The sequence below is a fragment of the Mytilus californianus genome, unplaced genomic scaffold (assembly GCF_021869535.1).
Source record: "Mytilus californianus isolate M0D057914Y unplaced genomic scaffold, xbMytCali1.0.p SCAF_6, whole genome shotgun sequence".
NCBI lineage: Eukaryota > Metazoa > Mollusca > Bivalvia > Mytilida > Mytilidae > Mytilus > Mytilus californianus.
In genome coordinates this window covers 88,667,209-88,694,667 of record NW_026262712.1, presented here as the reverse complement: position 1 = coordinate 88,694,667, position 27,459 = coordinate 88,667,209, and the positions used below count along the sequence as shown (strand labels likewise).

Sequence of the window (27,459 nt, the reverse complement as noted above, 5' to 3'; positions counted from 1 at the left end):
TTCTATGCTTTTTTTTTGGTAAATTGTGGTTGTTTTTTTTGTTTTTTTGCCATGGCATGGTCTACTTTCAAGTTTAAATATCCCTTGGTATCTCTTGCCTCCCTTTCAAGTCCATAACATTTACTGAACAGACTGAGACAATATCCATGTTATGCATCAATATTAATTATCAAAAGAGCATAGACATTAATATAATTTACCTTAGAAACATATTGGATCAGAAATGTTTAACCTACAGACTTAAAAACTTTAAACTAATGTTTACTATCAATCATTATTAACTCACTGAGTTGAAATCAATAAATAAACCAAGATTTATTGATTGATTGTTGTTCGCTTAATGTCCAGTGGCTTATATTTCATGCATGTTCAGGATGACAAAAACCTTGACAAACAGGTACCAAATATGGTCACAAAAGAATAAGGAAAAAAAACCCAAAATGAAAACAAAACTTCTACTCTATATGTTGTATTGTCAAAACATTCAGTCACACAAGTGAGACCTTTGATGATGTTCTATGGGTATTTACATGTTTAACCTCCTGTTACATTTGTCACAGACAAGACACAACAAAAATATTCAATTGACAATGAACCCATGCAATAAATGATGAACTTTTATTTACATATATATAAACAAGACTTATTTCAATTTGAACACTGAAAAATAGTCTTTTCTTACAGATCATGAAACTGTTAGTGAAATCAATACTTCAATGATACATGTTCTCATAAAAAGCCTGCTTAGTTTAATAAAGTAATCCATCCGACCATAACACAAGGTAATTACAAGAAGCTTAGAAAATTATCAAGTGAGTGGAGCCAGATAGAAAAGGTCAATCAGCAATTTCCTAAATCCCCACTAAAAAAATAAACATCAGCTTAACAAACTCTATAAACATGTTAAGTTCAGCTGAATTAGTTTAGGCTACACTGTTATAAAAATGCATATTTAACCCATAGTTATTCAGAGAATAACATTTCTGAGGCTTAGATTTCTTGAATTCTTCAATTATATTATAAAAGCAATGATATCTACAAATGCCTGCTGTAAGAGTATATGTGTGTAAAATTTTCACAAAAACTTATCCTATGACATCAATTGAGAATTTGTAATGTTCTATAATACACAAATCTTTGTCATATTGAAAACTATCAAACAGTTCAAAATAAAATTCATTTTTCTAATATTGTTGTCTTGCCAATATAACTCATGCATCATATCTTGAAAACCTTGAGATGTGCCCTGGTTATTTCTGTTCAACAGTATTTTCGTTGAAATTCAGTTTATTTGTCATTTTGTCATGATCCAGATGACTGACCAATCTTCTTTTTCTGAAAAATACAACATCCACATGTATGACATTTCTTTTATTCTCTTCTTTTGGGTTGTCTACTGTAAAATACTTTATTTTCATGTGGAGTTTAAATTTCATTTTTTCTATGGCATAACTGTATGCATCAGTCAAAGTGGTGTTCAAGGTGAAAAAGTAACACTAAACTATGAAATTAGTGTAATGTCAACATGCTGTAAGCCATAAAATGTTGATTGTGTAATGGTTTTCAATACCAACTAGTTAACAGATTAGTTAATGTATCAATAAACTGTTGACACAGAGATATGTCTTGCCTTTTTGTTATTTTGATAGTAAAATGCAAATGTTGAAATTAAAATAGCAATACTTTAACATGTAAGCTATGCAAAATATTCAAAGTAAGTGAACCATCAATGAAGGTATAGGACCAAACATTCTCCATGTCTTCCTATACAAAAATACATCTATTTTGATAGAATTTATTCAATAATATTTCAAACAAGAAATGATTGTAACAGGATGCTGTTACGAAGTCTCCCAAACGAAGCTCCCATAATTCGTAATTCCCAGGGTCGCCTGACATTGGGCAATGTCCAGTGAAAATTGGTTTGATCCAGTAAAGTAATATGCATTAGTGATGCCTGGGGACTAACCTTGTATATCAATCAAATCATCTTGGCATGACAAACCAGAATATATATGGTTTAGGGGTGGGGATCTCGACCATTTACAAGATACTAGAACAATGAGGGGTGGGGGAACCCCTGGGGACTGACCCTATACATCATTCAAATGTTCGTTACATGACGAACAGGAATATATATGGTTTAGGGGTGGGGATTTCAACCATTTACAAGATATAAGAACATTGGGGGTGGGGGGAACCCCTGGGGACTGACCGTATACGTCATTCAAATGTTCGACACATGACAAATAGGAATATATATGGTTTAGGGGTGGGGATCTCGACCATTTACAAGATATTAGAACTTTCTCAAATGGCAGGGGGTCAGGATGACCCCTGGGGACTAACACTGTATATCATTCAAACCATCTTAGCATAACAAACCAGAATATATATGGTTTAGGGGTGGGGATCTAGACCATTTACAAGATATTAGAACTTTCTCAAATGGCAGGGGGTCGGGATGACCCCTGGGGACTAACCCTGTATATCATTCAAACCATCTTAGCATAACAAACCAGAATATATATGGTTTAGGAGTGGGGATCTTGACCACTTACAAGATATTAGAACTTTCTTAAATGGCAGGGGGTGGGGGTGACCCCTGGGGACTAACCCTGTATTTCATTTGATGTGCTTTATCATGACAAACCAGAATATATATGGTTTAGGGGTGGGGATCTCGACCATTTACAAGATATTAGAACTTTCTCAAATGGCAGGGGGTCGGGATGACCCCTGGGGACTAACCCTGTATATCATTCAAACCATCTTAGCATGACAAACCAGAATATATATGGTTTAGGGGTGGGGATCTTGACCACTTAGAAGATATTAGAACTTTCTTAAATGGCATGGGGTGGGGGTGACCCCTGGGGACTAACCCTGTATTTCATTTGATGTGCTTTATCATGACAAACCAGAATATATATGGTTTAGGGGTGGGGATCTCGACTATTTACAAGATATTAGAACTTTCTCAAATGGCAGGGGGTCGGGATGACCCCTGGGGACTAACCCTGTATATCATTCAAACCATCTTAGCATGACAAACCAAAATATATATGGTTTAGGGGTGGGGATCTTGACCACTTACAAGGTATGAGAACTTTCTTAAATGGCAGGGGGTGGGGGTGACCCCTGGGGACTAACCCTGTATTTCATTTAATGGGCTTTATCCTTTAGAACATTTTCAATTAAAAAGATTGTGTCTATCACAAATGGTTTTCAATTTATAATCATTTGAAAATTTTAAAAAATAAAATCCCATAGGGTTCTATAGTAAAACCCTCTTTTCTTTTTGCCCCTCAAAGTACCCCTTTATAAACCCCATTGCACAAACAAAACCCTGATTGCACCACTAGACATGTTAGTCTAACATATTGTGAAACCCTAAGTTAATCTGACAAGCGGTTTTGGAGAACGGGTGCGGACAAGTTCAAATTTAAAAGCGGCGGAAGAAGAAGAAGAATAATAATAATAATAAGAACTGAGCAAAAACAATAAGTCTTCCCAAACTTCGTTTGGGAGACTTAAAAATAAAGGAGATAAATGAATTATTTTTGGATTTTCAATTCAGTTTTCAGTGAAGCTGTATGCAATATTTGCCTTTGCTTTCCATCTTTTTTCATCAGATCAGGACAAAAAAAAAATCTTTTATCAAAAACCTTTTCTGTCAGGTTAGGCTATACACATGGTCAAAGTAAAAACAAAAATGTAATTTCCCATAGGGTTTAAAGGTGACTTATGGAGCCAACATTCAGTACAAAATCAAGAATAATTGTAAAGGTCTCCTAATGATCATTCATTTAAAGGTATACAGATTAGACTATGTAGTGTTTGAAGAGTTGAATAAAATTGAGAATGGAAATGGGGAATGTGTCAAAGAGACAACAACCCGACCACAGAACAGACAATAGCAGAAGGCCACCAACAGGTCTTCAATGCAGCAAGAAATTCCCGCACCCGGAGGCGTCCTTCAGCTGGCCCCTAAACAAATATATATACTAGTTCAGTGATAATGAACGCCATACTAAACTCCAAATTGTACACAAGAAACTAAAATTAAAAATAATACAAGACTAACAAAGGCTAGAGGCTCCTGACTTGGGACAGGCGCAAAAATGCGGCGGGGTTAAACATGTTTATGAGATCTCAACCCTCCCCCTATACCTCTAGCCAATGTAGAAAAGTAAACGCATAACAATACGCACATTAAAATTCAGTTCAAGAGAAGTCCGAGTCTGATGTCAGAAGATGTAACCAAAGAAAATAAACAAAATGACAATAATACATAAATAACAACAGACTACTAGCAGTTAACTGACATGCCAGCTCCAGACTTCAATTAAACTGATTGAAAGATTATGTCTTCATCATATGAATATCAGGCACAATCCTTCCCGTTAGGGGTTTAGTATCATACCATCATAACATATATGAGAAGAACATAACCCGTGTCATGCCAACAACTGGTTTTTAAATAAATGTGTTTAGTGCCGATGCAAAGACCCTATAAGTGAAATATGAATATCAACATTTTAGATTCCATAATTGCTCCATGTGGCCCGTTTTTTCTTTCCATTGAAACCAAACCAAACATTTTTGTGTGCAACTTATTTCTGCAAAATTAATTTCAAATGGGTCATGTCAGTTCAGAGAATTTGACCAAATAAAAAAAGTTATCGGACAATGGATTACACATAACCTACAATGGATAAGTGAAGCCAAAGTACTTTTTTTTCCTTTTTTCAAGTTGATATTAAAAAACACTTGATATGCTAAATATTTATTTTGTCTGGCTCAATAAAAGATGCAATATTGCATAATGATATAGCAGTCAAATTCTATTAAGGAAGATTACACAATTCATTCTATATTGTACTTTCATATAAAAACTTCTACTGTATTGAGTGACATTCTTTTTGGAATATTTAAAACAAGTGAATTTGATCTGGTATAGATGACTTTCACAATCAAGCATTTTCCCTTACATTTTTGATGTCACAATGCTCATGTTATTACCTCACAGTAGGAGTCAATTGTTGAATGACATCATTCAGGCAAATTGACCTAGTCTCAACCAGGGTAACTTAGTCTTAAAAAAGAACTCGAAATTGGTGTTTTAAACTGACAAACAATTACCTGAGCTTTCCTGATTTTCTTTTTCAACTCTTCAACATTAACTGTATCATCTAAAATGAAGCAATTATCAAATATGTTACTCGAATTAACAAAGATATTTATAAGTACATTACAACTTTTATATGTCATCCATCTTGAAATATAAATTTACCAATACAAAGTAGCACTCTATTACATACTGAATTTTTGCATTATGTTGGATGGTAATAAATTGAATTGAATTACTGGGTAATATAGAAATTATTTTTTCAAGAATGCATACTTTTAAAATGTGAAGTTGTAAAGGAGTCATTATTTTTCAAGTTACTAAGGAGCAATATATTGAAACAATAATTAAAACTGACTAATCATTTAGAAGATGTAGCTTAGATAAGACTTTTCAGTATCCAAGGACCATCTAAGGGTTTGGATGATGTAGCTAACCAAAGACTTTTAAATATTTAGAAACAAGTATGGATTAATTTCATCCTGGTTATATTACTCCCTTAATCAAATTCACAAAATAAAATAATTTATCACTATTTTATCAAATTTTCCCTTGATTTTTTTTTTTGTGATCATTTTCCATATCACGCTACTCCAGTGATATTGGATTTTCTCAGTCGAGTAGAAAGAGAATGTATGACGTCATAAGCCTATGTTATTGATGTTAACTAGGAAAATAGCGATAAACAGATTATTTAAGGTATTTCTCAAACTCTATTTCTCAGCTACATGTCGCCCTTTGATGAGATTGAATGCGAGAAGCTCCCTTTTGTTTGAAGAATCATTGATAATCTATAAATCTTTTATTTAAAAGTGAGTGGGCATTAAATACAACTAACCTGATTTCTTTAATTTCTTTGCTGCGGATTCTCCTGTCTCCTGTGGAGGAACAAATGCTTGTGCCCTCTTGTCTTGTTTCTTTTCAATTGCTTCTTTCTGTTTTTCCTGATAAAATTCCACAAAATGTATACATAATCATTAAAATTATTAACTGGTTATTTTTTTGTTCAATGTAAGTGTTCAAAATAGTATTCAAAATCATCTATTCTATTGGGCATGATATAGGAAACATTTCAATTGTTATCTCAATATATAACAATCCTTTAAAATTAGGAGATGAAGCCATCAAGAAGTAGTATTTCTGGTCTACAACATAAATAACTATTCTTGGAATAGCAGACTGGCTATAATTTGAACATTATAGTCAGTATTATTTTAGCATACCTGTAAAGTGTTACCAATTAAACTTCTTTTTTAAAATTTTTATTTCAACTTTCATTGTGTAACAAGGCATTTTCTATAAATTCATGGAAATGTAGCATTGTTTGTTGTGAGTTATAAAATAAATTACTTTACATTTACAGCTAAAATATTTTTCATTTTATGTTTTTTTCAATACACAAATCCTCTTTAATTCCTTTATCACTAATCTTTAAAACAAATCATAGACAAAAATGATTTTTAAAAACAAAACTTAAACTTGATTAATTGGACAATTGTAGAATAGAAATCTGAAGTATGGAAAAATATTTTTTTCCAGAAACTTTTACAAATATTTTTGTCTATTTTTATTTTAACATTGGGTATAATCATATAATTAATTTATTACCTTTTTCTCTGCTTGCTTCTTTGCCTTTTTTGTACTGGGTTTCAGGAAATATTCCCCTGAAGCAAGTTCTTTATCAACCTAAAAGCAGAAGAAATAATAAATATTCATCATCGTCAATAAGGCAAACAGACCCCCCACAATATCACTGAAACTTTCATCTTTCAGTTCTAGTCCATTGGTTAACGATGCTTATGTGTGCATGTATTGATTTTGTGTCATGGATGTATACCCCATATCCTTTGTTTTTCTATTATGTCATAATTTATCTAGTGCTTACAATAGCAACTTTACATCGCCTCACAGCTTAATGAATTCCACAGAGCTGACACACAGCAACCACTACCAAAGTATAAAATAATCCCTAACCCTACACATGTACCAGACATTTAAATATTAACAAAAAACCTACCTTACTCTCTGGCTGTGGAGGTGGGAAAGGTGTATATGTTTTCTTTATTCTCTTCTTCTTAGGTTGTTTCCTCTTACTGATATTTTTAGACTTAAATTTTGGCAAAAATCTATCCCAGCTTTCATTTTGTAGTTGAGGATCTTTTGCTAATTCTCTTCTAATCATCAATGTCTACAATTATAATGCCAGTATAGTTATGCTTAATATGGTAAAACAAGAATGTGTCCATAGTACACGGATGCCCACTAGCACTATCATTTTCTATGTTCAGTGGACCGTAAAATTGGGGTGAAAACTCTAATTTGGCATTAAAATTAGAAAGATCATATCATAGGGAACATATGTACTAAGTTTCAAGTTGATTGGACTTCAATTTCATGAAAAACTACCTTGCCCAAAAACTTTAACCTAGAGCGGGACAGACCGACGAACGGACGGACGGATGAACGAACAGACGAACAAACGGACGCACAGACCGAAAAACACAATGCCCCTCTACTATCGTAGGTGGGGCATAAAAATCTTCCTTCAGATCAGCAGATCACTTTTACAACTCAAACAATAATACTTAGTTCAGGGCCTATCGTCATAAAACTGTACTCAGTACTCGGATTACAATATTTGTACTCAAAACACTAAATGCAGTATTTTGATTGGATGAATTCTGAGTCTGAATACGATAATCATACTCTAAATTTTTATGGCTGCAAGGTCTGGTTTTAGTTCTACATAAATTGCGTTTCATCTGCCACATTGTTTTTAAGCAAATTGTAGACATTAACAAAAAGAATGCCCATTTATTATTTTATTTTTAACAAAAAACTGGTTTATTCACAAAAAATAAAAAATTTTAAAACATCATTTACATTGCTGAGTATTTAGTCTCTGTTAAATTGATTCCCTACTTTTTTATATTCAGGCCAATTTAGAGGTAGTCATTTGATGTAGACTGAATGTTCATCTCAAAATGTCTATTGGTTTTCTGTCATGTTGACATTCACCAGATAGGCTGTCTGTCTATATAAGGTTTAAAGTCTCTGCCTTTTATCAACAGGAGTGCACACACTGAAATGTCTCGCCTGCTTTTTTTTTAATCATATAAACTCAATAAAGGTCAAATGAACCCTGCCAGACTGACATGTTCACCTTACAATCATTCCATTCACCAAAACAAAGTTGACCTACTGCTTTGTGTACCTGATAAACTGACAAAACCATGAAAAATTAACATAAACTAATGAACCATGAAAATGAGGTCAAGGTCAGATTAACCCTGCCAGTAAGACATGTACACCTTACTATCATTTCATACATTAAATACAGTTGACCAACTGCTTATAGCTATCTGATTAACTAGCAAAACCATAAAAACTTAACATTGACCAATGATCCATGAAAACAAAGGTCAAGGTCAGATGAACCCTGCCAGACATACATGTACACCGTACAATCATTTCATACACCAAATATGGTTAACCTCCTGCTTATAGATTCTGATTAACTAACACAGGCACACGGTGAAATGTCTCGCCTACTTTACTAACCATTGATTTCATGTTGATAGTCCTAAATATAAAGCTTTATAACAAGTATCAAATAAACTTAACATGATCCAAAAAAATGTTGGTCAGATTTAAACAAACCGGAAATACATGTACACCTTACAATCATTCCATACACCAAATATAGTTGACTTATTGCTTATAGTTTCTAAGAAACAAACTTAACCAAGAAAAATTAACATTGACCAATGAACCATGAAAATGAGGTCAAGGTCAGATGATACCTGCCAGACAGACATATACACCTTACAATCATTCCATTCACCAAATATAGTTGACCTATTGCTTATAGTTTAAGAAAAACAGACCAAAACACAAGTACTTAACACTGAGCAATGAACCGTGAAAACGAGGTCAAGGTCAAATAAAACCTACTAGACTGACATGTACATTGTAAAATATTTCCATACACCAAATATAGTTGACCTATTGCATATAGTATTAGAAAAAAAGACCAAAACACAAAAACTTAACTTTAACCGCTGAACCATGAAAATGAGGTCAAGGTCATGGACATGTACACCTTACAATCATTCAATACACCAAATAAAGTAGACCTATTGCTTATAGTATCTGATATATGGACTTGACCACAAAAACTTAACCTTAAAAATAAGAAGAAGTGGTATGATTGCAAATGAGACAACTCTCCACAAGAGATCAAATGACACAGAAATGAACAACTACAGGTCACCATACGGCCTTCCTAAAGACCAAAACACAAAAACTTAACTTCAACCACTGATCCATGAAATGAGGCCGAGGTCAGATGAAAACTGTCTGACAGGCATGAGGACCTTGCAAGGACCTACGTTCCTACTAAATACACTTATCCTATTACTCATAATAAGAGAGAAATTAACATTACAAAAAATCTTAATTTTTTTTTAAAGTAGTCACTGAACCATGAAAATGAGGTCAAGGACAACGGACATATGACAAACGGAAACTTCATAACATAAGGCATCTTTATACAAAGTATGAAGCATCCAGGTCTGCCACCTTCTAAAATATGAAGCTTTAAAGTAATTAGTTAATGCCGCCCCCACATCACTATCCCTATGTCGAGCTTTCTGCGACAGAAGTCGCAGGCTTGACAAAAACCGTAAATTTTATATTACAATATTACAAATGTATCGTAGATGTAATTTTACATTTATATAAATAAAGTTACAAATGGAACATAGATTTTGAAATAACAATGGTAACACGTTGTCAAGTACTTTATCTACATGGCATATTTTTAACTGTAGAATGCATACTGGTTTTGTTATTTAAGGAAAATAAACATGAAATCATATCTAGTACACCTTCATAAAATGTAGGAGTCTCTTGTTTCAATAAATGACTCTCATTTTTATGTACTTTAAAGGGGCACTAGCTACGAGACATATAAAAAATCTAAAATATGATTTGTTTTGTTCAATCATTAATGAAAGTGAAATAGTGAAATAATAATTCGCTTTTAGTGGCCAGTATGGTTCAAATTTGTCAAAATAAGCTTAGAAACATTGAAAGTGAAACAAAGGTAAATCATTTGATTGACTGATTCGATCCACAATATATCATTCTTATACAGGTAAAAACGATGGTTAACATATATTTTTATTCTATAATATGAAATTAAACAGACCTAGAAAAAAATCCAAATGCACGAGTTCGTTTCTATTTATATCTATATTTATGTTTATATCGCTTATATGACCATCGGAGGTCTCCGAGGTCAACTCGATAGTTAATTAGATGGCGTCTAGACTAAAATATACACGAAAAGAAGTTAAATATTCTCGAGCTCATACCCTGTAAATTGTTTATTTTAGACTTTTTATAATATGGATAAATACCGCTGCATTGACAATAACACTTAAGTGTTGTTGTCAATGTAGCGGTTTTTGATTTTTTTATCTGACAACCCTGCATACCATCTGGTATCCACTTAAGGGAACTCTACCACCACAAAACATAGGAGGCGTTGGTTCAGCAGCTCTTTATTTATAATATGGATAAATGTTTTACATTGTTATAAATGAAATATGAGAATTTGAATCTAATCGGTGAACATGAATTTGACAGCTAGTGCCCCTTTAATTAATGTTCATGAACAATGATAGTGTTTTACCTGCCATTCATGAAAAAAACCTAAAAATTAGGGGTGTTACAACTTTCAGCATAAATCATAGTAAAACCTGTCAAAACCAAACCACTGATATAGCCAAGGGCACTGAAAGTTGCATTAAACATCAACATACAAACAAAGTGTTACACATTACTGAACTGTTTAGCACCCTAAAACCAACTGTTACCTTAATATTATAAATAGGATGGATATTTTTCATAGTGTCTTCAATGATTTTTCTGACCTGAAAAATAAAAATTTGGCAATTAGACAACTATGAACGTTTATAAGCTAACTTATACATATTTGAATTATTGTTTAAGTTGTAAGGAGTGACTTTAATAAATATTTGGGAAAAAAATGTTTGATAAGCCCATTATTTAAGCACATCATTTTTTGTTTTAAGCAAGGATTTTATATTATTCACAGACTCAGAACAAATCCTTTGCCAATTACTAGGATTTTTGCTGATCTCTTTGTCAATGAGTTAAAAAGGCTACACTTTGGGGGAAAGTTCCCTACTTTAAAAAATCTAGTTTCATCTTCAAAGTGTTAGTTAAATATGTTTAATTTAATACATTTTTTCCCTCATCTTTTAACTTTCTTTTAACATCTCCCCATTGAGGAAACATGTAATGAGACTGATTTACAATAGTTCTATACTGATGCAATTTAACATTAAAATCTTTTAAGTTTATCAAAGTGTTATATCTCTTAACTTACATCTCGTAATCCTTTATGTGGTCCCAAAGCAGACACAGTGTTACCTTGCACGAGAACATAACATTCTGTTAGGAGCTCTATCGCCTGTTTCGATAAAATATGATTAGCAGAAGTTACATAGAATCTTATAAATTAATCAGAATTGAGTAGAAATAAAAGAAAATAAGATGTAAAAATGAAATACATGTTATTCATAAATTTTGTAGTCAAATATTGTAAGTGACAAATATTTCTGTCCATATTTCTGTCCATAAACCGTATCTCAAATTTATATATAATATCATAATTAATCTGGTAGAATCTATAGATCTTATAACTTTCAAAAATGTTTTTTTTTAGCTTGTGATTTTTTTTTTGTTTTTGAGGGAAATGATTGATGCTGGCTTACTACCACACAAGTTCAAGCTGCTGCTTAAAAATTTAGACATCTTGAAATAGTCCTTAACCGGCATAATGTGCAACAGAAGAACTTTATCATATGTTTAAATTAATCACCTTCAGTGTAGATCCATTTGGACCTATGACTCTCTGTCTTCTCTTTACGAATCTTTCTTTATTTCTACAAAGTGATGCTATCTTTATGATGTCACATGCTATATCATTCTCCAGAATCCTAATTGCCTGTAAAGAAATTAAAACAAATTGACACACACTCACACAGGGTTTCTATCTAATGCTATCAAATTAACTAATTGTCATTCATAATTTCATAAATTAATGACTAGTACAGTCTGTATACTTTTAATGCAAGCTGTTGTTTTTTTCATAACTTCTCTACAGCAAATAATGTTTGCATGGAATATTCTGGAAAATGCTATATTAGAACTAGAGGCTCTCAAGAGCCTGTGTCGCTCACCTGTATTAACTGATGCTATGGAAATCATGTAAAATAAGGTTAAAATCATAATTAATAGTATTAGATATTAGATATTATAATGATATCTTAGATAATAACAACAAGAGGCTGTCGAGTGACAGCAAACCGGATTTTCCTGCAGAGGTCGAATCCTGAAAAGATGAGCAAGTATGGACCCCTATTTGGACCAATTTGAAAAGTGGGCCCAAAATCAGAAATCTAAATATATGTTTATTGATGGACAATATAAGCTTACTTTTTAAAGAAGTTCATTTCATCAAAAAAGAAATATATAGCATTCAGAAAATTAGTTTTTACAAATAACAAACAAACTTGTCACAAAATTCTTCTAACAATTTACCAAAGAAAAGCAGAACAAGTCAAAATCGTGATTATTGAACTTGACCTCCATTTTGTTGTCAGTAACAACATATTAAAATTTAAAAAGGTTTGGTTGAACAGTTCATGAGTAAATGCACGGACACAACATTTTTTAAACTTTCAAGAACCGTAACTCCTGAACGATAAAAGTCAAAATCGTCATTATTGAACTTGAACTCCATTTTGTTGTCAGTAACAACATATTAAAATTTAAAAAGGTTTGGTTGAACAGTTCATGAGTAAATGCACGGACACGACATTTTTTAAACTTTCAAGAACCGTTACTCCTGAACGGTAAAAGTCAAAATCGTCATTATTGAACTTGACCTCCATTTTGTTGTCAGTAACAACATATTAAAATTTAAAAAGGTTTGGTTGAACAGTTCATGAGTAAATGCACGGACACGACATTTTTTAAACTTTCAAGAACCGTTACTCCTGAACGGTAAAAGTCAAAATCGTCATTATTGAACTTGACCTCCATTTTGTTGTCAGTAACAACATATTAAAATTTAAAAAGGTTTGGTTGAACGGTTCATGAGTAAATGCACGGACACGACATTTTTTAAACTTTCAAGAACCGTAACTCCTGAACGGTAAAAGTCAAAATCGTCATTATTAAACTTGACCTCCATTTTGTTGTCAGTAACAACATATTAAAATTTTAAAAGGTTTGGTTGAATGGTTCATGAGTAAATGCATGGACAACATTTGGTTGCCGCCCGCCCGTCCGACCGACCGACCGACCAACCGCCCGCCGTACATCCCCAAATCAATAACCGACATTTTTGACACAAAAATCCGGTTCAAAAACTGCAAAATATTTGTAAAATTACTAACTCAGGGGCAGCAACCCAACAACGGGTTGTCAAATTTGTCTGAAAATTTCAGAGCAGATAAATCTAAATCTGATGAACATTTTTGCCCAATGTCAGATTTGCTCTAAATGCTTTAGTTTCAGAGATATAAACCAAAAACTGCATTTTACCCCTATGTTCTATTTTTAACCAAGTCGGCCATGATGGTTGGAAGGCGGGGTCATCGGAAATTTTTTTTAAACTAGATACCCTAATAATGATTATGGCCAAGTATGGTTAAATTTGTCTCAGTAGTTTCAGAGAAGAAGATTTTTTTGTAAAAGATTACAAAAATTTACGAAAAATTGTTAAAAATTGACTATTAAGGGCAATAACTCCTAAAGGGGTCGACTGACAATTTTGGTCATGACAACTTATTTGTAGATCTTACTTTGCTGAACATTAATGCTGTTTACAGTTTATCTCTATCTATAATAATATTCAAGATAATAACCAAAAACTGCAAAATTTCCTTAAAATTACCAATTCAGGGGCAGCAACCCAACAACAGGTTGTAAAATTTGTCTGAAAATTTCAGGGCAGATAGATCTTGACCTGATAATCAGTTTTACCCAATGTCAGATTTGCTCTAAATGCTTTGGTTTCAGAGATATAAGCCAAAATCTACATCTTACCCCTATGTTCTATTTTTAACCAAGTCGGCCATGATGGTTGGAAGGCGGGGTCATTGGACAAATTTTTTAAACTAGATACCCTAATAATGATTATGGCCAAGTATGGTTAAATTTGTCTCAGTAGTTTCAGAGAAGAAGATTTTTGTAAAAGATTACAAAAATTTACAATAAAATGCTCCGCAGGGCGCAGCTTGATACGACCACAGAGATCACCCTGAACAGTTGGGCAAGTATGGACACAACATTCAAGCTTGATACAGATTTGCATTTGGATTGTGATTAAATATTTGACACAGCATAGGTTTCTGACACAGAATGAATGTGGTCTAAGAACTTAAAAATTTTAAATTGGACATTCACCTATTATGGTCCAATATCCAAAATCTAAATACATGGTTAGATTCAGCATATCAAAGAACCCCAAGAATTCAATTTTTGATGAAATCAAACAAAGTTTAATTTTGGACCCTTTTGACCTCAATGTGGACAAAGTTGATAACGGGGCCCAAAAATCAAAAATCTACATACATGGTTAGATTCAGCATATCAAAGAACCCCATATATTCAATTTTTGTTGAAATCAAACAAAGTTTAATTTTGGACCCTGATTTAGACCAACTTGAAAACTGGGCCCATAATCAAAAATCTAAATACATGTTTAGATTCAGCATATCAAAGAACCCTAAGAATTCAATTTCTGTTAAAATCAAACTAAGTTTAATTTTGGACCCTTTGGACCTTAATGTAGACCAATTTGAAAACGGAACCAAAAATTAAGAATCTAAATACACGGTTAGATTCGGCATATCAAAGAACCCCAATAATTCAATTTTTGATGAAATCAAACAAAGTTTAATTTTGGACCCTTTGGACCTCAATGTGGACCAATTTAAAAACGTGGCCCAAAATCCAAAAACTAAATACATGGTTAGATTCAGCATATTAAAGAACCCCAAGAATTCAAGAATAAAACCCCATTGAAATTGGTCAAGAAATAAGCAATTTATACGAAGTATCTTCTTTTGCACAATACTGTGCAATTAAATATTTCTTGCTATTGCGCAATACTGTACAATTGACAATTTCTTGCTATTGCGCAATATTGTGCTATCGGATATTTCTTGCTATTGCGCAATACTGTGCAATTGAAGATTTCTTGCTATTGCGCAATACTGTGCAATTGAAGATTTCTTGCTATTGTGCAATACTGTGCAATTGAAAATTTCTTGCTATTGCACAATACTTTTTATATAATAATTTAAACATCCTGTTTGGTGTGTATCTCCTACCATATCATTATTATTTGCTTTTAAATATAAATCAGAAATAAACAACTTAAAATGGAAAATTTTAAAAGAAAAAAAAAAGGAAAAAAAGAAAAAAAAGGAAAAAAAAAAAAAATCCCCCCCCCAAATTTTTTGAACCCCCTTATGATTCATCACCCCCAAACTCAATCCCAGCCTTCCCTTTGTGGTATGGTACCTTGCAGTACAATTTCAGAGAGATCCATACACTTGAACACAAGTTATTGTCTGGAAACTAGAAAAATGTGTTTTTTGGCCCCTTTTTGGCCCCAAATTCCTAAACAATTAGGGCAATTACCCCCAAACTCAAACCCAGCTTTCCCTTTGTGATATGGAACCTTGTAGTACAATATCAGAAAGATCCATACACTTACACACAAGTTATTATTATAAAAATGCTTGTTTTTTGCCCCTTTTTGGCCCCTAATTCCTAAAATAATGAGGCAATTACCCCCATCATCAATCCCAGCCTTCCCTTTGTGGTATGGTATCTTGCAGTACAATTTCAGAGAGATCCATACCCTTGAACACACGTTATTGTCTGGAAACTAGAAAAATGCTTATTTTTGGCCCCTTTTTGGCCCCCAATTCCTAAACGTTTCAGCAATTACCCCCAAACTCAATTCCAGCTTTTCCTTTGTGATATGGAACCTTGTAGTACAATTTCAGAAAGATCCATGCACTTACACACAAGTTATTGTCATGAAACTAGAAAAATGCTTGTTTTTTTGCCCCTTTTTGGGCCCCTAATTCCTAATATTTTGAGGCAATTACCCCCAAAATCAATCCCAGCATTCCTTTTGTGATATGGAACCTTGTGGTACAATGTCAGAGAGATCCATACACTAACACACAAGTTATGTCTGGAAGTTACAAAAATGCTTATTTTTGGCCCCTTTTTTGGCCCCTAATTCCTTTACTGTTGGTACCATAACCCCCAAAATCAATCCCAACCTTCCTTTTGTGGTATTGAACCTTGTGGTAAAATTTCATAGAGATCCATTCACTTAAACTAAAGTTAGAGTGCGAAAACCAATGTGTCTTCGGACGACGCCGGACGATGCCAGACGACGACGACGATGACGCCAACGTCAAACCAATATACGACCACAAAATTTTTTTTGCGGTCGTATAAAAAATTGTTAAAAATTGACTATTAAGGGCAATAACTCCTAAAGGGGTCGACTGACAATTTTGGTCATGACAACTTATTTGTAGATCTTACTTTGCTGAACATTATTGCTGTTTACAGTTTATCTCTATCTATAATAATATTCAAGATAATAACCAAAAACTGCAAAATTTCCTTAAAATTACCAATTCAGGGGCAGCAACCCAACAACAGGTTGTCAGATTTGTCTGAAAATTTCAGGGCAGATAGATCTTGACCTGATAATCAGTTTTACCCAATGTCAGATTTACTCTAAATGCTTTGGTTTCAGAGATATAAGCCAAAATCTACATTTAACCCCTATGTTCTATTTTTAGCCATGGCGGCCATCTTGGTTGGTTGGCGGGGTCATCAGACACATTTTTTAAACTAGATACCCTAATGATGATTGTGGCCAAGTTTGGTTAAATTTGGCCCAGTGGTTTCAGATGAGTAGATTTTTGTAAAAAGCTAATGACGACGGACGACATAGACGCCGGACGCCAAGTGATGAGAAAAGCTCACTTGGCCCTTTGGGCCAGGTGAGCTAAAAATGTACCCTCTAATTTTACACATAAACATTAATTCAAACTGAAAAAAATCCAGTCAAAGTACATTTACCTACCATTGGCAAAAGAAGATGCATGTTGAAAATAAATGCAATCATTTAAAATAAAACAAGAACATGCGTCCCTAGGACACCATGCCACTCTCGCTATCGTATTTCAATATTCAGAACTGTTAACTTACCAATGTGCAACTAAAAAAACATTCAGATGTGTAGATTAGTAATGTTGTCTTTAGCACTGACAATGCGAAAAAAGGTTTCAAGGTTAAAGACATAGTGCACAACCTAAGGAGAATGCACTAAGTCTTCAAAGAACATTATTCTTATTATCATACTGAGTGTTTTCGTGAAAAAAAGATTTAAAAACAATTTCAAAATATTCATTATCTTTACTATAGGATGAGCCAAAGAAAGAAATCCTTAATTCTATGTAGGATTCAAACAACATGTTTATTACATGCAGACAACATTGGTTAAATTTTGACTTATAACTGTTCTGCAAGTATTCCTTTGATAAAGCTTTTTGAGGATGCAGACAACTATCATGCTGTACCTACTCAAGTAAACAACTATAGATTGACTGGCTACACGAATATTATTACCAACAGCTGTACTTACATGCACTATTGCTTGAAGCTACGTCTTCTCATGCAAACAAACTACCATGTTTAAGCTACGTCTTCTCATGTAAACAAACTATTATGTTATTTGGTCTCTGGTGGAGAGTTGTCTTATTGGCAATCATACCACATCTTCTTATTTTTATATTGACAATTGATTGATAATAAAGAATTTTGATTATCAAAGAACATTAAATAAGAAGCGTGTATTTTTTAACGTTTTATTCTACCACTGTTATAACAGCTGGATCCCAGCAGAAACTCTTTGAAAGGGAAGTCTAGAAAAAAATATTCTTTAAAAAAATCTACCTGTTCATAAGGAACGCTCCTGGCCAATAACTTGATCAGATCTCTAGCATTGACAATAGAATATGGATCCCAAGTTTTTCTGGTGGTTGATACAGCCATACTTCCTTCTACTACATCTAACTCTGCCTTGATTTCCTGAAAGATTTAAATAGCCATTACATGATACTGGAGTGACTAAACAATTTATACTTATGTTTGTATTGCAATATTAAAAGGAGAATCCATCTACAAAATATAATTCAGCACAATTTTTGGGAAAAATTGGTTATAGTACTAAAACATCCATAAGGGTAACATGATGTTTCATGTACATCTATCCTCAATTTATGAACATGAATTTATGAACATGAACATGAATTTATGCATCCATGAACATATGATATTTTATCTAAAACTTACATAGTCTGCTAAAGTTTTCTTAACCAAAGGCCAACATTCTCTTAAGTACTTTTCTCTGTACTTTGGAAATAAAGTTGCAAAAGAACTTTCTGCCAACATGCCATGTTTGTTGTCTTCTCTTGTTATTCCAGGTTCTTTCCATCCTTTGGGAACTTCTAATAAACTGTCATTTTCAACATTTTTCTTTCCCCATTTCTTATCTGAAATTGAAAATCAATTTCACAGTTCATCGACATATTTGTCATTTACAATATTTTTGAAACTATTTATTGAAAAACATGTATCACTAACAGCTGTTCTAGCTGGGCATACTCATGTGAACACACTATTGATTGACCGGTCAAAAAATTATTAAATTTTTTATTACAAAATGTGAAGGTAGTCTGGGTCCATCAAATGATTGAAATTTTAAACCTTGTTACAGAGCATTATTTTGCTGCAAACTTGTGTCTAAGAAAATGGCGGTTTGGTAAAATAAAATAAATTTTCATCTATGACTTAGAATATATTGTGACATGTAACTTAGGTAACTTTAACATGTTTAATGCATATTTTGTAAAAAGAAAAGGTAAATTTTACATGTTTATGCTTATTTGGAGTTGCAAAATTCACTCAATACTAAAGTAAAAAGTTGTATGACATTATTAATGATCACAATTTTTAAAATTTCAGCTTGAAAGCTTTATCAGAAAATTATCTTTTATTTGTAATTGACTCCAAATCATACTGTTCTTTCTTTGCAGTAAAATTATTCCTGAACAACACATAATTTCAAATAAATATTCCTTCATTGTGGAAAGTTATTCTGTTACAAAATGGGGAAAAAATCCTATAAACTTCAGTTATTTTAATATTTTAAATGATTATACAAATTAATTCAAGTTGGTTCCAAAAGACCCTCAATTCAAGATTTTACAAAAACATAAAACATCTAAAATATCATATCAAAATTGTCTACAACTGACTGAATACCAATTTATGGTTTAACAATATTTGTGAAAAAATGAAAAAAAACATAAATTTCAATGTACATACAATATTGTATTATTAAATTGATTCAAAATTAATTGTTTTTCAAGTTGTATTTTAATGTGTGTCATACATCGAAATACATTGACGTAACAATAATGCAACGCTACTGTAGACACAAATACTATTGTTACATCCATATTAAATCAATCAGTTCCCAACCTGACCTTGCATTCCAGCAATTAGTCCAAAAAGTAACAATATCTTGTAGCCAGTACCATTTATTTAACCATAACCCTTGATATTTCATGCTCCAGATTATTTGTTTGTCTTACTTCTGATGCCATCAGGATGTAGTTTAAGTAGGAATATGATGTGGGACACCTTGTCAAGAGCTAAGGTAAAAATAACACAACATGCACAATATAACCCTATACACAAATATTATTGTTACATTTGTAATTAAGGAGTTCCTAACCCTACCTAGCATTGTGACAATTAGTCTTAAACATAACAATAACTTTTTGGTAATGGGTGGAGACTGAGATTACTATATCACAGGTGGAGACTGAGTTTACTAGATCACAGGTGGAGATTGAGATTACTAGATCACAGGTGGAGACTGAGATTACTAGATCACAGGTGGAGACTGAGATTACTAGATCACAGGTGGAGACTGAGATTACTAGATCACAGGTGGAGACTGAGATTACTAGATCACAGGTTGAGACTGAGATTACTAGATCACAGGTGGAGAACTGGAGATGTAATGATAATTATGTAATCAATGTAATCAACTTATCTGTCATGAACTTTGCAAGATCAATATATTTGTCATATACATTGTATGTAACCACTGTAACCATTGCTTTAATTGAGGTTACAAAACAAGATAAATGTGTTTGTAACTTAAATCTGGTGCACATTTTGTGTCTTACATATATATGGTATATGTATTTATGAAGTGAAGGATGTTATATTGAGTCAATGAGACTCACAGTCAGTACAAGTACAGTGAGTGGCCGTAAGTATTCGTCACTTGTCATTTTTAACTTTACATCTCTGGTATCTGGTCCGTTTGCTCTAATTAAATGTTGTCAGGGGTCCATACGCCCTGGGTTCACTTGCCCATAGATTTTTATAAAAAAAAATATCAATAATTATGGTTTATTTTAAGGTTTATAATCTGCATTAAAGGGAAATTTTTTTCGCAGCTTGGCTTCTTTGATCTCAAGGTGTTAGGACATAACTAGTGTTTGATGCGAATGACTAAGTTCGAGTTGGATTTTGTTTTACCTGTAACAAATTAAAGAATAAAAATTATCTGCTACATTCAGTGAAATTTCAACAAACTTTAAAATAACTTATTCAAATAATTTATATTATATGACAAGACAACAAAATAAAATAAAAATCAGGGTGAAACCCAGTGCGATTGGACCGTGGGAGAACAGATATTAGGGCAAACAGGTACCAGGGCAAACATGAATCAGAGCGATCAGACCTGGATGCATTTATTTCCAACAAAATTAAGTTTTTCCCAAAAATATTTTGGAGTCATTTCTACTTTAGTTGGATTTAAAAAAAAACATGAATCAGGGCATTACTCATAAGAAGATAGAAATTAAGAATACTAAAAATCTTAACTTTTTTTTCAAGTAGTCACTGAACCATGAAAATGAGTTCAAGGACAATGGACATTTTACAGACGGGAACTTCATGACATACATGTAAGGCATCTTTTACAAAGTATGAAGGATCCAGGTCTTCTACCTTCTGAAATATTAAGCTTTTAAGAAGTTTGTTAACACTGCCGGATCACTATCCCTATGTCTCGCTTTCTGCGACAGAAGTTGCAGGCTCGACAAAAACTGTGTACCAATAGAAGCAGAATTATCACAGGTTTGTTTATTTGGTTGAATTTCTGTTCTGGAGCATTTTTTCATTTTCTGATTATATAAACTATGTTTACAAGTTTCAAGTTTTATTAAATCAGGAAAATCTATACAAAGTATAATGATGTCTTCCCCCACATTAACATGATATTACATCAGAAAGATAAATATATATTATGTATGACAAAATATTAAATCAAGGTTAAATGAATAAAATTACAAAGATTCAAAGCATAATTGTATGTAATGGCATATATATTTTTTGTATCATCAATATTTTGTGGGTTAAGTAAACTAATAATGGTTTTCATAACTTTTTCAGGGCACAGATCTTGTGAATTAATATTTAGTTTATTAAATAGTTGTTTTCTATAATTTTCAAATCTTTTGCAATAAATAAGGAAATGTTTTTCATCCTCTATTTGATTGCAGTTCAAGCATATTCTGTTTTCTCTCTCAATTTTTGGTCTGAAATATCTACCCTTTTCAATCAAAAGAGGGTGGGAACTAATTCTTCATTTTGTAAGATTTCTTGTTATATTAGTTATACAATAGATAATTTTGCAATTTAAATTCTTCTGAATAAATATTGGCATAGAAATGTAATTTATTGTCTTGTTCAATAGAACGTAATTTTTTTAGATTATGCAAAGTGTTATTAGAATGTTGGTTATTAATATTTTCCTTTAAGTTCTTTAAATTAAGATTATTGTCTGTTAAATTATATTTTTCAATAGAGTTCGAGATAAATTTGTGCCAAGATCTGTGTCCATCAGTAGATAATGAATGATCTAATTTATATATTTCACTAAGCAGTCTGTCAGATGGAAGCTGTTTAAGTCGATCATAATATTTAAGGGCTAGGATTAGTATATGATTCAAAGTAGGTTGTCTTCCTAATTCACACTTCACTGCCATATTTGAACTTCTCTTGTGAACTCCTAAAATATTTTTACAGAATTTATTATGAATTTTTTCAAAAGGTAATTTATCAATATTTGAGTCTTTTATATTGTAGTCACTAATCCATATTTCAGATCCATAAGTACTTATGGGTCTTATTAGAGTATCAAATAGTTTTAATTTTAGTTTATGATCTATAGTATTGAATCCAAATGTCTTAGAATGCATAGAAAAAAGTGCTTTTAAGCTTTGTTTGTATAAGTGTTCTGCAGCATGTTTAAAATTTCCATTAAAGTAAATGATAATACCTAGATATTTATATTTCTCAACAATTTCAATTTCTTTGTTATCATGGTTATTATAAAAAAAACTTAAATTTTTTGAAATCTTTTTTACCTTTACTGAAGATCCTAATTTTTGTTTTATTTAAATTGACATTCAGCTTCCATCTATCACAGTATGTTTTTAGAGAATTTAAACAGGATTGAAGACCTTCTTTGCTTTCAGATAGTAAATCATCAGCATATAATAAGCAATTCATTCTAGTGTCTATAAGCTGCACCGGAAAACATGAATCTTGGGGGAAAATTGAATCAATATCATTGACATATATATTAAATAAGAGGGGGCTTAAGCCATCGCCTTGTCGCACACCTTTTCCTAATTTAGATGGCTCAGTAATAGTGTTATCTTTTTTTACAACAAATTTTGCATTATTATACATATGGTGAAGTAATTGGAAAAAATGTCCTTTGACTACTAGTTTTAAAAGTTTTTCAAATAACCCATCATGCCAAATTGAATCAAATGCCTTGGAAAAGTCTACAAAACAGGCATATATCTGTTTTTTGTGTTTAAAGATATATTTGTTCAGTATTGTCTTTATACTTTATAAGTACAAGGGTACTATAAACATAATGCATATTACACAAGTTCTATTTTTGATAAAGAGATTTCCTATATATTACAACCAAATTAAATTGTACAAAAATTTAATACGTGTCCACACATACATGTGAACCTCCAGACGGGAGTACAATAATCCCGTTTTCAGGGGTCTCCTCCCGACCTCCCGTTGAAGAGAAAAAAATCCCGTGTATGAAATTTTTCATGAATGAAAAATTTCTGCCCAACATATCATCTCAAGACATCTGGTGTAACTGACATTACCTGAAGTTATATTTTACCTGTAAATCAATTAACATGCATAATAATATGGCTACACTTGTCAGCTTGGGTGTCAAACATACTGGTAATCAACGATTTTTACCTCAGGCTAACTGCTGTTGTGTAATAAAAACTTTGTGTATTTATTGGGTTACTTCCATTGATTTATCCTGTTTTAAAGTTACTTTCCTTTAAATAATGTAAATTTTTAAAAGAATATAAATAAAATATAAATTGAACAAATAATCATAAAAGGATGGCAATTAAATGATTTTAAATGTCTTAGGACAAATAAAAAAAATAATAATTTGAAAATTATTTGAGGGTTCTATACTTTCTTTCAAGGCTTAAATTGAATTTATAACAACTATGACCCTTGTGATAAACTTAAAAAGTTTCTGATTAATCAAATAAAATCTAATTGCAAATAAAGATAAAAAAAAAAAATCTTAATTGCAAATGCAGATAGTTAAACAAATGATCTGAATGCAAATGCAGATAGTTAAACAAATGATCTGATTGCAATGTATGTTCTATAGAATAATGATATAAAAGATATGAATTGAAAAATTTGAAGAACAGACCAAAAAATAAGAATGTTAGATTGAACATGTAGAATATAAAGATAAAGAAACTTTATAAGTACAAGGGTACTATAAACATAATACATAATATATAATACATTCGGATTGAAAGTTGAAGAAAACACACTTTAAAAGACAATTTTTACAGCACACGGTTACATTTACGACAAAATTTATGTCGATTAAAAACCTCCTGATCTGAGTCCTAATTTCCTGACCAAAATTTCCCAATCTCCTGATCTGAGTTTCACAGTCCATCACATGTATGCCACATCAGGAGAAATCAAAGAACAACTGAAGACAAAACTATGACCAAATAAACAAATGTATCTCTCAACACATGGTTTGTAAAATCCAACCAAAATATTTTGAAAAAATGTAACACTTTTGGCCATGTACTATAGTTGGATGAATGATAATGACTTTGCAATTTACAGTGGCGGATTTACCGGGGGGGCACAGGGGGCACGTGCCCCCCCAGTCGAGGTCACAAAAAAAAATTCTCACATAGTTTTATTGCTACTGTATCTGCTTATCTAGATATCTAGATAGAAAATCAAGACACAGCTTGATTTGACTTCCTAAACTGGTCATTAATTAACCCCAGCTTCAACATGCGTGATTTATGACAAGTTATCGATGGGTGTGTAAATATTGACACCTTTGTGTAAATTAATGTCTATATCCAAAAGCATTTATGTAAACTACATGTACATGTACATGCTGGTTGGAATTAATACGAATATATTAACAGGATCAATATCGATTAACAAGTGAAATCTTCTTATCAGGAAAGAAATTACCAACTAAAATCGGTCTTAAAAGAATATGTAAAAATAGATGTTTAGTGTCAAGAAGGTTAGTATCGATATGAGATATACGTCTTTATATTACCAAACACTCACATTGTATACGGTTTCTGGGGAATGTGTCTTTCTCAGAACAGTCTTTTTCGAACTTTATTAAACAACAAACAATTTTTTCAATGCATACAGCATTTTTATTTAAACTCAAATGTCGTGTTTCTTTTCCTCATATTTTTTATGGAAACCATCGATTTGTCTTTAAAAAAAACACCCCCTTCCACAAAACATGAATGGTTTGTGCCTGATATCTGAGACATATTGTATTATATGTCTCTGCTGATATATATCATCAATAAAATGATGTTGTATTTTTGAAAACCTACTTATAGTACAGTAATATTTGTATATATTTTCTTGTTTCAATTACCGTGTATGAGGGTATGAATAGGTTACCGTCAGGAATGAGGTATGAATGGTTTACCGTGAATGAGGGTATGAATGGGGTTTACAGATTAGACTGAATAATGGTCAAAAAGTAGACTAGAAAAAAATGGGCCCAAAAAATATAGAAAACAGATTAAGGGTGTTGAACTATAAAGAATAGAGGACATTATGCAGCAAATAAATGAGTAGAAAGAAATGGACCCAAAATTAATTAAAAGATATAGAAATGAAGACCTGACCCCCCCCCCCACACGACCACCATCATCCCCAATACATGACACCACCACCATATATACATCTCATCTTCTGACATCAGACTCGGACTTCTCTTGAACTGAATTTTAATGTGCGTATTGTTATGCGTTTACTTTTCTACATTGGCTAGAGGTATAGGGGGAGGGTTGAGATCTCATAAACATGTTTAACCCCGCCGCATTTTTGCGCCTGTCCCAAGTCAGGAGCCTCTAGCCTTTGTTAGTCTTGTATTATTTTTAATTTTAGTTTCTTGTGTACAATTTGGAGTTTAGTATGGCGTTCATTATCACTGAACTAGTATATATATTTGTTTAGGGGCCAGCTGAAGGACGCCTCCGGGTGCGGGAATTTCTCGCTGCATTGAAGACCTGTTGGTGGCCTTCTGCTGTTGTCTGTTCTGTGGTCGGGTTGTTGTCTCTTTGACACATTCCCCATTTCCATTCTCAATTTTATCTCTAAACAAATCTTTAAATTTGGTTTCATGGTGCCCCCCCCAGACATCGAGGTTCTGGATCCGCCCCTGCAATGTAACCTCAAGTTTCCAAAATATTCTATAGAAACTCCAAATAAAGAAATAATGGTGCTTTGAAATACCCAAGATATATGTTTATGACTCAGAAATGTTTTACTGCAATGAAATGTAGGATCAATTACCTACAACTGTCAAATTCAAGGGAATATTTTTTTTCGACCTATTTTCGTTGGTATTACACCTTACAAGGCAGGTACTAAATAATGGGTTCCTATAGGTAAATAAACTCATCATAGATACAATTGAATTCTACTCGTCGGATTTTAAGGATGTCAACCTGATTTGGTTGAATGTTATGGTATATTTATGTCATAGATGACCAAGGAAGCCAAAATCGTCAGAAATGTTGCATTTTGTCCGACACATTTGAATCAAAATACTGTGCAATTAGTTTCAATCCATTCAAGATTTGTATACTACTTTCCACCTATTTAAAAGGAACATTACGTGTTTTACAATTGTCTGTCTCTAAAGGTTGTATATATAGGTTTTGCGTGTTGTATAATTCCTTTTTTTAATCATTATAAATAAATTACTAGAAAAAGTCTGTTTTATCACCACAGAACCTGTCCTTTTACTAAACCAGGCATGGGGTAATCATAATCAGTAATCGTAATCATAGTAATCAATTGCATTTCACAATGTTGTCACATGTAATCATACATTTTCTGATTACTATTAATCTGAAAAAAATTAGATTAAACTGCAAAAAAAAAAAAGATGAAATAAGGATTACTTTTTTATCTAAAAAAATTTACCTCGGAATAAAGATGTCATAAATTTGTCAAAACCTCTACTTAATTTTATCACAAATATAGAGATTTATTATAAATTTTAGTTTGCGCCTGTCCCAAGTCAGGAGCCTCTAGCCTTTGTTAGTCTTGTATTATTTTTAATTTTAGTTTCTTGTGTACAATTTGGAGTTTAGTATGGCGTTCATTATCACTGAACTAGTATATATATTTGTTTAGGGGCCAGCTGAAGGACGCCTCCGGGTGCGGGAATTTCTCGCTGCATTGAAGACCTGTTGGTGGCCTTCTGCTGTTGTCTGTTCTGTGGTCGGGTTGTTGTCTCTTTGACACATTCCCCATTTCCATTCTCAATTTTATCTCTAAACAAATCTTTAAATTTGGTTTCATGGTGCCCCCCCAGACATCGAGGTTCTGGATCCGCCCCTGGCAAACCTTGTCTTTCCATGGTCTGTTTAAAATATCAAAGCATTGCTCACGCTGTATCTACTTTCAATTTAGTACACGGGTTATGCCCCCTGTAATGA

The 27,459-nt window shown here is 32.6% G+C and overlaps 1 protein-coding gene across 1 annotated transcript; it reads right to left on the bottom strand.

Moving 5' to 3' along the window:
• Positions 1–603: 603 nt before the first annotated feature.
• Positions 604–27,449, bottom strand: LOC127705596 (KRR1 small subunit processome component homolog). The gene is made up of 11 exons (XM_052209931.1): positions 27,368–27,449; positions 18,629–18,828; positions 18,230–18,364; positions 12,045–12,170; positions 11,550–11,633; positions 11,014–11,070; positions 7,149–7,319; positions 6,740–6,817; positions 5,970–6,075; positions 5,146–5,195; positions 604–1,335 (listed from the first exon to the last, which is right to left on the bottom strand). The coding sequence occupies exons 1-11, from the start codon at positions 27,378–27,380 to the stop codon at positions 1,303–1,305; spliced, it is 1,053 nt and encodes a 350-aa protein (XP_052065891.1). The 5' UTR covers positions 27,381–27,449; the 3' UTR covers positions 604–1,302.
• Between the last annotated feature and the right edge of the window lie 10 nt (positions 27,450–27,459).

What these genes read in the sequence shown, in the direction of transcription:
- LOC127705596 (XM_052209931.1), bottom strand. An exon ending in CAAATGGATCTACACTGAAG is followed by an intron (nt 11,634 to 12,044) that starts GTGATTAATTTA and finishes TTATCGAAACAG; the next exon opens with GCGATAGAGCTCCTAACAGA. An exon ending in ATCCTATTTATAATATTAAG is followed by an intron (nt 7,320 to 11,013) that starts GTAACAGTTGGT and finishes TTATAATTGTAG; the next exon opens with ACATTGATGATTAGAAGAGA.